Raw genomic sequence first — 16,861 nt, 5'->3', positions numbered from 1 at the left:
ATGTGAAATTGATTGTCACTCAGTGTTGCTTCCTAAGTGGACAGTTTGATTTCACAGAAGTGTGATTGACTTGGAGTTACATTGTGTTGTTTAAGTGTTCCCTTTATTTTTTTGAGCAGTGTATATTACTTCATGAGCATAGCAACACGTGCTAACTAAAGCCCTTCATGGTATTCTGCTGATGGCAGGTGTAGTCTCTTACCCCCTTCTTCCCAGAACAGGAACAGTTCAGGTTAGGGTCCATTCACACGTTTCCAAAAATGGGTCCGCGGTACAGGTGCGGACCCATTCATTTTGAATGTGGCCGGAATGTGCTGTCCGTATCTGGAAAAAATAGAACATGTCCTATTCTTGTCGGCAATTACGTACAAGAAAAGGCATTTTCTATGAGAGTGCTGGCGATGTGCGATCTGCAAAATGCAGAACTGGGAGTCAGACTGCTGCTGATCGGATATTAGCGACCTATCCTCAGGACAGCACATTAATATCTGCAGCCTGAACAACCCCTTTAATAACTATGGCACCACAGTCTGCTCTTCCCACATAAGGTTCTTCTGCTATATTGTAATACCTGGAGAGAACACCAGAGTCTGCTCCTCCTGTATTATAATAACAGACAGGACACCACAGTCTGCTCCTCCTGTATTATAATAACAGACAGGACACCACAGTCTGCGTCTCCTGTATTATAATAACAGACAGGACACCAGAGTCTGCTCCTCCTGTATTATAATAACAGACAGGACACCAGAGTCTGCTCCTCCTGTATTATAATAACAGACAGGACACCACAGTCTGCTCCTCCTGTATTATAATAACAGACAGGACACCGCAGTCTGCTCCTCCTGTATTATAATAACAGACAGGACACCACAGTCTGCTCCTCCTGTATTATAATAACAGACAGGACACCAGAGTCTGCTCCTCCTGTATTATAATAACAGACAGGACACCACAGTCTGCTCCTCCTGTATTATAATAACAGACAGGACACCAGAGTCTGCTCCTCCTGTATTATACTAACAGACTGGACACCACAGTCTGCTCCTCCTGTATTATAATAACAGACAGGACACCAGAGTCTGCTCCTCCTGTATTATAATAACAGTCAGGACACCAGAGTCTGCTCCTCCTGTATTATAATAACAGACAGGACACCACAGTCTGCTCCTCCTGTATTATAATAACAGAGAGGACACCAGAGTCTGCTCCTCCTGTATTATAATAACAGACAGGACACCAGAGTCTGCTCCTCCTGTATTATAATAACAGACAGGACACCACAGTCTGCTCCTCCAGTATTATAATAACAGACAGGACACCAGAGTCTGCTCCTCCTGTATTATAATAACAGACAGGACACCAGAGTCTGCTCCTCCTGTAGTATAATAACAGACAGGACACCAGAGTCTGCTCCTCCTGTATTATAATAACAGACAGGACACCAGAGTCTGCTCCTCCTGTATTATAATAACAGACAGGACACCACAGTCTGCTCCTCATGTATTATAATAACAGACAGGACACCAGAGTCTGCTCCTCCTGTAGTATAATAACAGACAGGACACCAGAGTCTGCTCCTCCTGTATTATAATAACAGACAGGACACCACAGTCTGCTCCTCCTGTATTATAATAACAGACAGGACACCAGAGTCTGCTCCTCCTGTAGTATAATAACAGACAGGACACCAGAGTCTGCTCCTCCTGTATTATAATAACAGACAGGACACCAGAGTCTGCTCCTCCTGTATTATAATAACAGACAGGACACCACAGTCTGCTCCTCATGTATTATAATAACAGACAGGACACCAGAGTCTGCTCCTCCTGTATTATAATAACAGACAGGACACCACAGTCTGCTCCTCCTGTATTATAATAACCAAGAGGACACCAAAGTCTGCTCCTCCTGTATAATAATAATAACAGACAGGACACCAGAGTCTGCTCCTCCTGTATAATAATAATAACAGACAGGACACCAGAGTCTGCTCCTCCTGTATTATAATAACAGATAGGACACCAGAGTCTGCTCCTCCTGTATTATAATAACCAGATAGGACACCAGAGTCTGCTCCTCCTGTATTATAATAACCAGATAGGACACCAGAGTCTTCTCCTCCTGTATTATAATAACAGGACACCAGAGTCTGCTCTTCCTTTATTATAATAACAGACAGGACACCAGAGTCTGCTCCTCCTGTATTATAATAACAGACAGGACACCAGAGTCTGCTCCTCCTGTATTATAATAACAGACAGGACACCAGAGTCTGCTCCTCCTGTATTATAATAACAGACAGGACACCACAGTCTGCTCCTCCTGTATTATAATAACAGACAGGACACCACAGTCTGCTCCTTCTGTATTATAATAACAGACAGGACACTACAGTCTGCTCCTCCTGTATTATAATAACAGACAGGACACCAGAGTCTGCTCCTCCTGTATAATAACAGACAGGACACCACAGTCTGCTCCTCCTGTATTATAATAACAGACAGGACACCACAGTCTGCTCCTCCTGTATTATAATAACAGACAGGACACCAGAGTCTGCTCCTCCTGTATTATAATAACAGACAGGACACCGGAGTCTGCTCCTCCTGTATTATAATAACAGACAGGACACCACAGTCTGCTCCTCCAGTATTATAATAACAGACAGGACACCACAGTCTGCTCCTCCTGTATTATAATAACAGACAGGACACCACAGTCTGCTCCTCCTGTATTATAATAACAGACAGGACACCACAGTCTGCTCCTCCTGTATTATACTAACAGACAGGACACCAGAGTCTGCTCCTCCTGTATGATAATAACAGACAGGACACCACAGTCTGCTCCTCCTGTATTATAATAACAGATAGGACACCAGAGTCTGCTCCTCCTGTATTATAATAACCAGACAGGACACCAGAGTCTGCTCCTCCTGTATTATAATAACAGACAGGACACCAGAGTCTGCTCCTCCTGTATTATAATAACAGGCAGGACACCAGAGTCTGCTCCTCCTGTAGTATAATAACAGACAGGACACCACAGTCTGCTCCTCCTGTATTATAATAACAGGACACCAGAGTCGGCTCCTCCTGTATTATAATAACAGACAGGACACCACAGTCTGCTCCTCCTGTAATATAATAACAGACAGGACACCACAGTCTGCGCCTCCTGTATTATAATAACAGGACACCAGAGTCTGCTCCTCCTGTACTATAATAACAGACAGGACACCACATTCTGCTCCTCCTGTATTATAATAACAGGACACCAGAGTCGGCTCCTCCTGTATTATAATAACAGACAGGACACCACAGTCTGCTCCTCCTGTAATATAATAACAGACAGGACACCACAGTCTGCGCCTCCTGTATTATAATAACAGGACACCAGAGTCTGCTCCTCCTGTACTATAATAACAGACAGGACACTACAGTCTGCTCCTCCTGTATTATAATAACAGACAGGACACCAGAGTCTGCTCCTCCTGTATTATAATAACAGACAGGACACCAGAGTCTGCTCCTCCTGTATTATAATAACAGACAGGACACCAGAGTCTGCTCCTCCTGTATTATAATAACAGACAGGACACCAGAGTCTGCTCCTCCTGTAATATAATAACAGACAGGACACCAGAGTCTGCTCCTCCTGTATTATAATAACAGACAGGACACCACAGTCTGCTCCTCCTGTATTATAATAACAGACAGGACACCAGAGTCTGCTCCTCCTGTATTATAATAACAGACAGGACACCAGAGTCTGCTCCTCCTGTATTATAATAACAGACAGGACACCAGAGTCTGCTCCTCCTGTATTATAATAACAGACAGGACACCAGAGTCTGCTCCTCCTGTATTATAATAACAGACAGGACACCACAGTCTGCTCCTCCTGTATTATAATAACAGACAGGACACCACAGTCTGCTCCTCCTGTATTATAATAACAGACAGGACACCAGAGTCTGCTCCTCCTGTATTATAATAACAGACAGGACACCAGAGTCTGCTCCTCCTGTATTATAATAACAGACAGGACACCACAGTCTGCTCCTCCTGTATTATAATAACAGACAGGACACCAGAGTCTGCTCCTCCTGTATTATAATAACAGACAGGACACCAGAGTCTGCTCCTCCTGTATTATAATAACAGACAGGACACCAGAGTCTGCTCCTCCTGTATTATAATAACAGACAGGACACCAGAGTCTGCTCCTCCTGTAGTATAATAACAGACAGGACACCAGAGTCTGCTCCTCCTGTAGTATAATAACAGACAGGACACCACAGTCTGCTCCTCCTGTAGTATAATAACAGACAGGACACCAGAGTCTGCTCCTCCTGTATTATAATAACAGACAGGACACCACAGTCTGCTCCTCCTGTATTATAATAACAGACAGGACACCAGAGTCTGCTCCTCCTGTATTATAATAACAGACAGGACACCACAGTCTGCTCCTTCCATATTATGATAAAAAAGATAGGACACTAGAGATGCTGCCAGCCTCTTCAATGCGTTCTCTGCTCTTTCTTGGTCCCATGGAAATCAGTATCTAACAACTGAACTTCCTGTTAATGGAACGCACAAACAGGAAGTGGCAGTGATATCTTCCCGGTGAGAGCCCAGAGCTGAGAGGAGACATTGCTGTTGCTGGCAGCAGTAAGTCATTTCTTGTATTTTCTACCTGAACATAGGAGGCATCACCACAATAATATCCCTGACTTATCCAACTTATTGTCTGTATCTAAGACCCTGCATTGCTTCCTATTATAATACAGGAGGAGCAGACTCTGGTGTCCTGTCTGTTATTATACTACAGGAGGAGCAGACTCTGGTGTCCTGTCTGTTATTATAATACAGGAGGAGCAGACTGTGGTGTCCTGTCTGTTATTATAATACAGGAGGAGCAGACTCTGGTGTCCTGTCTTTTATATTACAGGATGAGCAGACTCTGGTGTCCTGTCTGTTATTATAATACAGGAGGAGCAGACTCTGGTGTCCTGTCTGTTATTATAATACAGGAGGAGCAGACTCTGGTGTCCTGTTATTATAATACAGGAGAAGCAGACTGTGGTGTCCTGTCTGTTATTATAATACAGGAGGAGCAGACTGTGGTGTCCTGTCTGTTATTATAATACAGGAGGAGCAGACTCTGGTGTCCTGTCTGTTATTATAATACAGGAGGAGCAGACTGTGGTGTCCTGTCTGTTATTATACTACAGGAGGAGCAGACTGTGGTGTCCTGTCTGTTATTATAATACAGGAGGAGCAGACTGTGGTGTCCTGTCTGTTATTATAATACAGGAGGAGCAGACTCTGGTGTCCTGTCTGTTATAATACAGGAGGAGCAGACTCTGGTGTCCTGTCTGTTATTATAGTACAGGAGGAGCAGACTGTGGTGTCCTGTCTGTTATTATACTACAGGAGGAGCAGACTCTGGTGTCCTGTCTGTTATTATAATACAGGAGGAGCAGACTGTGGTGTCCTGTCTGTTATTATAATACAGGAGGAGCAGACTCTGGTGTCCTGTCTTTTATATTACAGGATGAGCAGACTCTGGTGTCCTGTCTGTTATTATAATACAGGAGGAGCAGACTCTGGTGTCCTGTCTGTTATTATAATACAGGAGGAGCAGACTCTGGTGTCCTGTTATTATAATACAGGAGGAGCAGACTCTGGTGTCCTGTCTGTTATTATAATACAAGAGGAGCAGACTCTGGTGTCCTGTCTGTTATTATAATACAGGAGGAGCAGACTCTGGTGTCCTGTCTGTTATTATACTACAGGAGGAGCAGACTGTGGTGTCCTGTCTGTTATTATAATACAGGAGGAGCAGACTCTGGTGTCCTGTCTGTTATTATAATATAGGAGGAGCAGACTCTGGTGTCCTGTCTGTTATTATAATACAGGAGGAGCAGACTGTGATGTCCTGTCTGTTATTATAATACAGGAGGAGCAGACTCTGGAGTCCTGTCTGTTATTATACTACAGGAGGAGCAGACTGTGGTGTCCTGTCTGTTATTATAATACAGGAGGAGCAGACTGTGGTGTCCTGTCTGTTATTATAATACAGGAGGAGCAGACTCTGGTGTCCTGTCTGTTATTATAATACAGGAGGAGCAGACTGTGGTGTCCTGTCTGTTATTATATTACAGGAGGAGCAGACTCTGGTGTCCTGTCTGTTATTATAACACAGGAGGAGCAGACTCTGGTGTCCTGTCTGTTATTATAATACAGGAGGAGCAGACTCTGGTGTCCTGTCTGTTATTATAATACAGGAGGAGCAGACTCCGGTGTCCTGTCTGTTATTATAATACAGGAGGAGCAGACTCTGGTGTCCTGTCTGTTATTATAATACAGGAGGAGCAGACTGTGGTGTCCTGTCTGTTATTATAATACAGGAGGAGCAGACTCTGGTGTCCTGTCTGTTATTATAATACAGGAGGAGCAGACTCTGGTGTCCTGTCTGTTATTATAATACAGGGGGAGCAGACTCTGGTGTCCTGTTTGGTTATTATAATACAGGAGGAGCAGACTCTGGTGTCCTGTCTTTTATATTACAGGAGGAGCAGACTCTGGTGTCCTGTTTGTTATAATACAGGAGGAGCAGACTCTGGTGTCCTGTCTGTTATTATAATACAGGAGGAGCAGACTCTGGTGTTCTGTCTGTTAGTATAATACAGGAGGAGCAGACTCTGGTGTCCTGTCTGTTATTATAATACAGGAGGAGCAGACTCTGGTGTCCTGTCTGTTATTATAATACAGGAGGAGCAGACTCTGGTGTCCTGTCTGTTATTATAGTACAGGAGGAGCAGACTGTGGTGTCCTGTCTGTTATTATACTACAGGAGGAGCAGACTGTGGTGTCCTGTCTGTTATTATAATACAGGAGGAGCAGACTGTGGTGTCCTGTCTGTTATTATAATACAGGAGGAGCAGACTCTGGTGTCCTGTCTGTTATTATAATACAGGAGGAGCAGACTCTGGTGTCCTGTCTGTTATTATAATACAGGAGGAGCAGACTCTGGTGTCCTGTCTTTTATATTACAGGATGAGCAGACTCTGGTGTCCTGTCTGTTATTATAATACAGGAGGAGCAGACTCTGGTGTCCTGTCTGTTATTATAATACAGGAGGAGCAGACTCTGGTGTCCTGTTTGGTTATTATAATACAGGAGGAGCAGACTCTGGTGTCCTGTTTGGTTATTATAATACAGGGGGAGCAGACTGCAGTGTCCTGTCTGTTATTATACTACAGGAGGAGCAGACTCTGGTGTCCTGTCTGTTATTATAATACAGGAGGAGCAGACTCTGGTGTCCTGTCTGTTATTATAGTACAGGAGGAGCAGACTGTGGTGTCCTGTCTGTTATTATACTACAGGAGGAGCAGACTCTGGTGTCCTGTCTGTTATTATAATACAGGAGGAGCAGACTGTGGTGTCCTGTCTGTTATTATAATACAGGAGGAGCAGACTCTGGTGTCCTGTCTTTTATATTACAGGATGAGCAGACTCTGGTGTCCTGTCTGTTATTATAATACAGGAGGAGCAGACTGTGGTGTCCTGTCTGTTATTATAATACAGGAGGAGCCGACTCTGGTGTCCTGTTTGGTTATTATAATACAGGAGGAGCAGACTCTGGTGTCCTGTCTGTTATTATAATACAGGAGCAGCAGACTCTGGTGTCCTGTCTGTTATTATAATACAGGAGGAGCAGACTCTGGTGTCCTGTTTGGTTATTATAATACAGGAGGAGCAGACTCTGGTGTCCTGTCTTTTATATTACAGGAGGAGCAGACTCTGGTGTCCTGTCTGTTATTATAAAACAGGAGGAGCAGACTCTGATGTCCTGTCTGTTATTATAATACAGGAGGAGCAGACTCTGGTGTCCTGTCTGTTATTATAATATAGGAGGAGCAGACTCTGGTGTCCTGTCTGTTATTATTATACAGGAGGAGCAGACTCTGGTGTCCTGTCTGTTATTATTATACAGGAGCAGCAGACTGTGGTGTCCTGTCTGTTATTATAATACAGGAGGAGCAGACTGTGGTGTCCTGTTTGGTTATTATAATACAGGGGGAGCAGACTGCAGTGTCCTGTCTGTTATTATAATACAGGAGGAGCAGACTCTGGTGTCCTGTCTGTTACTATAATACAGGAGGAGCAGACTCTGGTGTCCTGTTTGGTTATTATAATACAGGAGGAGCAGACTCTGGTGTCCTGTTTGGTTATTATAATACAGGAGGAGCAGACTCTGGTGTCCTGTCTTTTATATTACAGGAGGAGCAGACTCTGGTGTCCTGTCTGTTATTATAGTACAGGAGGAGCAGACTCTGGTGTCCTGTCTGTTATTATAATACAGGAGGAGCAGACTGTGGTGTCCTGTCTGTTATTATAATACAGGAGGAGCAGACTCTGGTGTCCTGTCTGTTATTATAATACAGGAGGAGCAGACTGTGGTGTCCTGTCTGTTATTATAATACAGGAGGAGCAGACTGTGGTGTCCTGTCTGTTATTATAATACAGGAGGAGCAGACTGTGGTGTCCTGTCTTTTATATTACAGGAGGAGCAGACTCTGGTGTCCTGTCTGTTATTATAATACAGGAGGAGCAGACTCTGGTGTCCTGTCTGTTATTATAATACAGGAGGAGCAGACTGTGGTGTCCTGTCTTTTATATTACAGGAGGAGCAGACTCTGGTGTCCTGTCTGTTATTATAGTACAGGAGGAGCAGACTCTGGTGTCCTGTCTGTTATTATAATACAGGAGGAGCAGACTGTGGTGTCCTGTCTGTTATTATAATACAGGAGGAGCAGACTGTGGTGTCCTGTCTGTTATTATAATACAGGAGGAGCAGACTCTGGTGTCCTGTTTGGTTATTATAATACAGGGGGAGCAGACTGCAGTGTCCTGTCTGTTATTATAATACAGGAGGAGCAGACTCTGGTGTCCTGTCTGTTACTATAATACAGGAGGAGCAGACTCTGGTGTCCTGTTTGGTTATTATAATACAGGAGGAGCAGACTCTGGTGTCCTGTTTGGTTATTATAATACAGGAGGAGCAGACTCTGGTGTCCTGTCTTTTATATTACAGGAGGAGCAGACTCTGGTGTCCTGTCTGTTATTATAGTACAGGAGGAGCAGACTCTGGTGTCCTGTCTGTTATTATAATACAGGAGGAGCAGACTGTGGTGTCCTGTCTGTTATTATAATACAGGAGGAGCAGACTCTGGTGTCCTGTCTGTTATTATAATACAGGAGGAGCAGACTGTGGTGTCCTGTCTGTTATTATAATACAGGAGGAGCAGACTGTGGTGTCCTGTCTGTTATTATAATACAGGAGGAGCAGACTGTGGTGTCCTGTCTTTTATATTACAGGAGGAGCAGACTCTGGTGTCCTGTCTGTTATTATAGTACAGGAGGAGCAGACTGTGGTGTCCTGTCTGTTATTATAATACAGGAGGAGCAGACTGTGGTGTCCTGTCTGTTATTATAATACAGGAGGAGCAGACTCTGGTGTCCTGTCTGCTATTATAATACAGGAGGAGCAGACTGTGGTGTCCTGTCTGTTATTATAATACAGGAGGAGCAGACTCTGGTGTCCTGTCTGTTATTATAATACAGGAGGAGCAGACTCTGGTGTCCTGTCTGTTATTATAATACAGGAGAAGCAGACTCTGGTGTCCTGTCTGTTATTATAATACAGGAGGAGCAGACTGTGGTGTCCTGTCTGTTATTATAATACAGGAGGAGCAGACTGTGGTGTCCTGTCTGTTATTATACTACAGGAGGAGCAGACTCTGGTGTCCTGTCTGTTATTATAATACAGGAGGAGCAGACTGTGGTGTCCTGTCTGTTATTATAATACAGGAGGAGCAGACTCTGGTGTCCTGTCTGTTATTATTATACAGGAGGAGCAGACTCTGGTGTCCTGTCTGTTATTATAATACAGGAGGAGCAGACTGTGGTGTCCTGTCTGTTACTATAATATAGGAGGAGAAGACTCTGGTGTCCAGTCTGTTATTATACAGGAGGAGCAGACTGTGGTGTCCTGTCTGTTATTATAATATAGGAGGAGAAGACTCTGGTGTCCAGTCTGTTATTATACAGGAGGAGCAGACTGTGGTGTCCTGTCTGTTATTATAATACAGGAGGAGCAGACTGTGGTGTCCTGTCTGTTATTATAATATAGGAGGAGAAGACTCTGGTGTCCAGTCTGTTATTATACAGGAGGAGCAGACTGTGGTGTCCTGTCTGTTATTATAATACAGGAGGAGCAGACTCTGGTGTCCTGTCTGTTATTATAATACAGGAGGAGCAGACTCTGGTGTCCTGTCTGTTATTATAATACCGGAGGAGCAGACTGTGGTGTCCTGTCTGTTATTATAATACAGGAGGAGCAGACTGTGGTGTCCTGTCTGTTATTATAATACAGGAGGAGCAGACTGCAGTTTCTTGTCGGGCTTGTGTTTTCATGGGACAAGTTGTATTTTTTTTAATGGCAAGATTTTGTGGTGCTTTATTATGTTAAAGATGTGAATGAAGAGTTAATGCGCTTGTTCGATCATCCATTTATTCGGGTGATCAGTTGGGGTGCCAGTGGTAGGACCCTCACCATTCTAATAGTTATCCTCTTTCCCAGTGATGGTAAACCTTTTAAAGACCGAGTGCCCAAACTGCAACCCAGAAGCCACTTATTTTTTGCAAATTGCCCACACGGCAATTTAACTTGAATACCAATATAGTACACTGCTCAAAAAAATAAAGGGAACACTTAAACAACACAATGTATCTCCAAGTCAATCACACTTCTGTGAAATCAAACTGTCCACTTAGGAAGCAACACTGAGTGACAATCAATTTCACATGCGGTTGTGCAAATGGGATAGACAACAGGTGGAAATTATAGGCAATTAGCAAGACACCCCCAATAAAGGAGTGGTTCTGCAGGTGGTCACCACAGACCATTTCTCAGTTCCTATGCTTCCTGGCTGATGTTTTAGTCACTTTTGAATGCTGGCGGTGCTTTCACTCTAGTGGTAGCATGAGTCTACAACTGACAGAAGTGGCTCAGGTAGTGCAGCTTATCCAGGATGGCACATCAATGCGAGCTGTGGCAAGAAGGTTTGCTGTGTCTGTCAGCGTAGTGTCCAGAGCATGGAGGCGCTACCAGGAGACAGGCCAGTACATCAGGAGACGTGGAGGAGGCCGTAGGAGGGCAACAACCCAGCAGCAGGACCGCTACCTCCGCCTTTGTGCAAGGAGGAACAGGAGGAGCACTGCCAGAGCCCTGCAAAATGACCTCCAGCAGGCCACAAATGTGCATGTGTCTGCTCAAACGGTCAGAAACAGACTCCATGAGGGTGATATGAGGGCCCGACGTCCACAGGTGGGGGTTGTGCTTACAGCCCAACACCGTGCAGGACGTTTGGCATTTGCCAGAGAACACCAAGATTGGCAAATTCGCCACTGGCGCCCTGTGCTCTTCACAGATGAAAGCAGGTTCACACTGAGCACATGTGACAGATGTGACAGAGTCTGGAGACGCCGCGGAGAACGTTCTGCTGCCTGCAACATCCTCCAGCATGACCGGTTTGGTATTGGGTCAGTAATGGTGTGGGGTGGCATTTCTTTGGAGGGCCGCACAGCCCTCCATGTGCTCGCCAGAGGTAGCCTGACTGCCATTAGGTACCGAGATGAGATCCTCAGACCCCTTGTGAGACCATATGCTGGTGCGGTTGGCCCTGGGTTCCTCCTAATGCAAGACAATGCTAGACCTCATGTGGCTGGAGTGTGTCAGCAGTTCCTGCAAGACGAAGGCATTGATGCTATGGACTGGCCCGCCTGTTCCCCAGACCTGAATCCAATTGAGCACATCTGGGACATCATGTCTCGCTCTATTCATCAACGTCACGTTGCACCACAGACTGTCCAGGAGTTGGCAGATGCTTTAGTCCAGGTCTGGGAGGAGATCCCTCAGGAGACCGTCCGCCACCTCATCAGGAGCATGCACAGGCGTTGTAGGGAGGTCATACAGGCACCTAGAGGCCACACACACTACTCAGCCTCATTTTGACTTGTTTTAAGGACATTACATCAAAGTTGGATCAGCCTGTAGTGTGTTTCTCCACTTTAATTTTGAGGGTGACTCTAAATCCAGACCTCCATGGGTTGAAAAATTTGATTTCCATTTTTTAATTTTTGTGTGATTTTGTTGTCAGCACAGTCAACTATGTAAAGAACAAAGTATTTAAGAAGAATATTTAATTAATTCAGATCTAGGATGTGTTATTTTTGTGTTCCCTTTATTTTTTTGAGCAGTGTATATCTTCTATGTACTGTACTGAATGGAAAGAAAAGTCTAAGGCATATTGTTACACCATAGACTTTTTTCCAAGGTGTTGGTTCCCACAGAGAGGGCTCTGAGTGCTGCCTCTGGCACCCGTGTCATAGGTTTGCTACCACTGCTCTAGCCTGTAAGTAGGGCATAACTTGTTACAATCAGAATATCCCTTTAAAAAACATTTAAGGCTACTTTCACACTAGCGTTCGGGTGTCCGCTCGTGCGCTCCGTTTGAAGGGGCTCACGAGCGGTCCCGAACGCATCCGTCTGGCCCCAATGCATTCTCAGTGGAGGCGGATCCACTGAGAATGCATCCACCTGCCAGTGCTCAGCCTCCGCTCCGCTCAGTGAGCGGACACCTGAACGCTGCTTGCAGCGTTCGGGTGTCCGCCTGGCCGTGCGGAGGCAAGCGGATCCGTCCAGACTTACAATGTAAGTCAATGGGGACGGATCCGCTTGAAGATGACACAATATGGCTCAATCTTCAAGCGGATCCGTTCCCCATTGACTTTCAATGTAAAGTCTGAACGGATCCGCTCAGACAACTTTCACACTTAGAAAATTTTCTAAGTTTTAATGCAGACGCCTGCATTATCGGAGCGGATCCGTCTGCTGAAACATCAGACGGATCCGCTCCGAACGCTAGTGTGAAAGTAGCCTTAATTGTGTTTTTGTAGATGGAAAAAGCTGCAATTCCAAGTTTCGGGCTTTTGTATTTACAGTGTTTACCATGCGGTAGAAATGTTTTTATTTTTTAACCCGTAGGATACCAGCGCTGTATATGTACGGCACAGAAATGCGGGACACAAATACCAGCGCCGTATATGTATGGTGCGCTGTTCGGGCGGGTGCAGTAGGTGCGCCCACCCGATTAGTGGCAGGGGTCGGCAGTCACTGATAGCCGGACCCCTGCTGTATGGGCCGGCATCGGTGACAACACCATTTTCGGCTCATTAACCCTTTCACGGCCGCGGTCAGTGCTGACCACCGCACATGCCGGATCCTGCCGGGTGCGGGTGGCCGATGCCTTCCTTAGGTATTTTGGCTGCCTTCTGGGAGAGCCTGTGAGATCAAGCCCCCTGGATCTCACAGGCAGGGAGGGTGTAAGTGTATTACACTTACAGCCGATGCATTACAATACAGAAGTATTGTGATGCATTGTAAAGGGGATCAGAGCCCCAAAAGTTGAAGTCCAAGAGTGGGACAAAAATTTAAGTGAAAAAAAAAGTTCAAAAAATATAGTTTTCCAAAAATTTTTAAAAGCTTTAATAAAAAGAAAGGAAGAGTAAAAAGAAAAAAAAAAAGTTGAAATATTAGGCATCATCGCATCTGTATCGACCGACTCTATAAAAATATCACATGAACTAACCCCTCAAGTGAACACCGTCAAAAAAATAAAATAAAAACTGTTCTTTTGTCACCTTACATCACTAAAAGTGCAACACCAAGCGATCAAAAAGGCATATGTCCCCCAAAATAGTACCAATCTAACCGTCACCTTGACCCTACCTTAGACAATTGCCCAAAAAATAAAAAATAAAACGATGGCTCTCAGACTATGGTTACATTAAAACATGTTTTTTTTTCTTTCATTGTGTTAAATGTAAAAAATAAATAAAAAAAGTAGAGATATTAGGTATCGCCACATCCGTAACAAACTGCTCTATAAAAATATCACATGACCTAACCCCTCAGGTGAACACCGTAAAAAGAAAAACTTTCATCACAAAAAGTGTAATAGCAAGCGATCAAAAAGTCATATGCACCCCAAAATAGTGCCGATTAAACCATCATCTCATCCCAGAAAAATGATACCCTACCTAAGACAATCGCCCAAAAACATTAAATAAAATATGTCTCTCAGACTATGGAGACACTATCATTTTGTTTTTGTTTCAAAAATTATATTATTGTATAAAACATAAATATATATAAAAAAGTAGACATATTAGGTATTGCCACGTCCGTAAGAACCTCTTGTATAAAAATATCACATGACCTAACCCCTTAGGTGAACACCGTAAAAAAAAAAAAAGCCAAAAAGCCATTTTTTGTCACCTTACATCACAATAAGTGTAATACCAAGCGATCAAAAAGTCTTATGTATCCCCAAAAAAATCCCAATCAAACCGTCATCTCATCCCGCAACAAATGAACTCCTACCTAAGACAATCACCCCAAATATAAAAAGATAGGGCTCTCAGAAAATGGCAGCACAAAAACAAGATTTTTTTTTGTTTTAAACAATAAAAAAAAAATGCTAAACCAGCTTTTTTTTTTCACATAGCCTCACATAAAGTTTAATATCAAGCGATCAAAAAGTCTTATGTACCCCAAAATGGTACCAATCAAACCGTTACCTCATCCCGCATCAAATGAGCCCACAATCATTTAAAAAATAAAAACCAATGGCACCCATAAACCTATCCATCAAAATCTGCGCTGCAAAAGCCATATGGCGCTCCTTCTTTTCTGAGTCCTGCCATGTGCCCCCACAGCAGTTCACCACCACATATGGGGTGTTGCTGTATTCAGGAGAAAATAGGTAACAAATTATAGGGTGCTTTTTCTCCTGTTACTACTTGTGAAAATGAAAAATTTGGGGCTAAAGCAACATTTTATTGGAAGAAACAAAACTTTTCATTTTTACAGCCAAGTGTTTCCAAATTCCGTAAAACGCTTAGGTGGTCAAAGTGCTTAGTACCCCCTTAATATATTCTTTAAGGGATGTAGTTTCCAAAATGGGGTCACTTTTTGAGGGTTTCCACTGTAGGGGTACGTCAGGGTCTCTTCAAATACAAAATGGTGCCTAAAAACCATTCTAGCGAAATCTGCCTCCAAAATCCATATGGCACTCCTTTCCTTCTGACCACTGCCACGTGCCCATAGAACAGTTTACCGCCACATATGGGGTATTTCTGTAAACTGCAGAATCATAGTAATATGTATTGAGGTTTATTTTGGTGTTAACCCTTGCTGTGTTGCAAGAAAAAATTGATAAACATAAAAAATCTACCAAAAAATCTACAATTTTCCTTTAAATCTTTTGGAACACCTCAAGGGTTAACTAAGTTTGTAACATCAGTTTTGAATAATTTGAGGGGTCTAATTTCTAAAATGGGGTCATTTATGGGTGGTTTCCATTACCTAAACCCCTTAAAATCACTTTATAACTGAATTTGTGCTCAAGAAAATGGTTTTGCAACTTTTTTTGAAAATTTTGAAAATAGCTTCTAAACTTCTAAGCCTTCTAACGTCCTAAAAAAATAAAATGACATATACAAAATGATGCCAACATAAAGTAATAAATATTTTATATGAGGTATCACTTTCTGTTTTAAAAGCAGATAAATAGAAATTTATAAATTTGCTAATTTTTCATAATTTTGGGTAAATTTGGGATTTTTTCATAAATAAAAGTGAAATATATTGACTCAAATTTATGTCTTAAATGAATTACAATGTGTCACGAGAATGGCTTGGATAAGTAAAAGCGTTCCAAAGTTATTACCGCATATAGTGACACACAGTCAGATTTAAGGTGGAAAGTGGCTCGGTCTGGGATTTAAGTTGGAAAGTGGCTCGGTACTGAAGGGGTTAATTCTTCTTTTTTTTTCTGTATTGTAGTTTATGATTACTTTTTAACCTTACTTCAGGTGACATGTTCTTAACATGGAAGTCAGGATGGACAAGGATGGCAGTCACTTGTCTGAGGAGATATTAACCCTCACTCTCAAGATGATCTACCTGCTTTCTGGGGAGGTGAGAAAAATGATGTCACATGATCACATTCTTCTCCTGTCAGCCTCCTCTTGGCTTAAAGGGGTTGTGCTACTAACAGGGCTGGGACAAGGCCATTTGGTGCCCAGGGCGAAGATGGCAAACTGCGCCCCCCCCCCCGTTTTTAAGAAAGAATCAATGTTGTTTCAAAACAAGAATATACTTAAAGCAATAGAACAAAGGACTGTGGGACTTTGAAAGTCACAGACACTATAAAGTTCCCCCCCATCATCATGTGCCAGTATAAAGTCCCCCCCATCATCATGTGCCAGTTTTGTAATAAGCCCCCCCAATGTGCCAGTAACACTATTGTAAAAAAAAACAAAAAAAAAACACTTATACTTACCTAAGTGTCAGCGATGCGATGCAGCCTCTTCCTGTGTCCCACGCTGTAATGTAAGGCTCAGGCGGCACGATGACGTCATTGCGCCGGCCTCTGATAGGCTGCCGGCCTAGTGCCTGCAGCCAGGGGCGTACATAAAAATCACTGGGCCCCATAGCAGGAATCTAAATTGGGCCCCCATTCCCCTTTTATAGCCCCTCCCTTTGTTCCATGAACTATTCTTGCTGCTGCGTTTTATAATTTATGCCATCAGGGCCGGAATGGGATTACAAAACAGCCCTGGCACACAAAAGAGGTATAATAGATGCAGATGTATATTATATACAGCAGTGTACAGTTATGTGAGGTACGCGGTATAATAGATGCAGTGTGTACAGG

General features: G+C 43.5%; 1 protein-coding gene across 6 annotated transcripts in view; it reads left to right on the top strand.

Annotated features, from left to right (window-relative positions):
- Positions 1 to 16,861, top strand: part of LOC121005375 (oocyte zinc finger protein XlCOF6-like) — a 916,661-nt gene that overhangs the window by 719,649 nt on the left and 180,151 nt on the right. Inside the window, exons 1-2 of one of the 6 annotated variants that reach the window (XM_040438068.1) lie at positions 4,635 to 4,679; positions 16,017 to 16,122. The exons of 4 other annotated variants lie outside the window; for them this stretch is intronic. In XM_040438068.1, the coding sequence (XP_040294002.1) occupies positions 16,033 to 16,122 (90 nt within the window). In that variant the 5' untranslated portion in view covers positions 4,635 to 4,679; positions 16,017 to 16,032. Of the gene's footprint in view, positions 1 to 4,634; positions 4,680 to 16,016; positions 16,123 to 16,861 lie in introns of those variants that run through there. One more of the 6 variants, XM_040438072.1, reaches the window with a different exon arrangement.

This window comes from Bufo bufo, chromosome 6 (assembly GCF_905171765.1).
Source record: "Bufo bufo chromosome 6, aBufBuf1.1, whole genome shotgun sequence".
NCBI lineage: Eukaryota > Metazoa > Chordata > Amphibia > Anura > Bufonidae > Bufo > Bufo bufo.
Note: the sequence above shows the minus strand (reverse complement) of the source record. Positions and strands in the feature narration are given on the sequence as shown.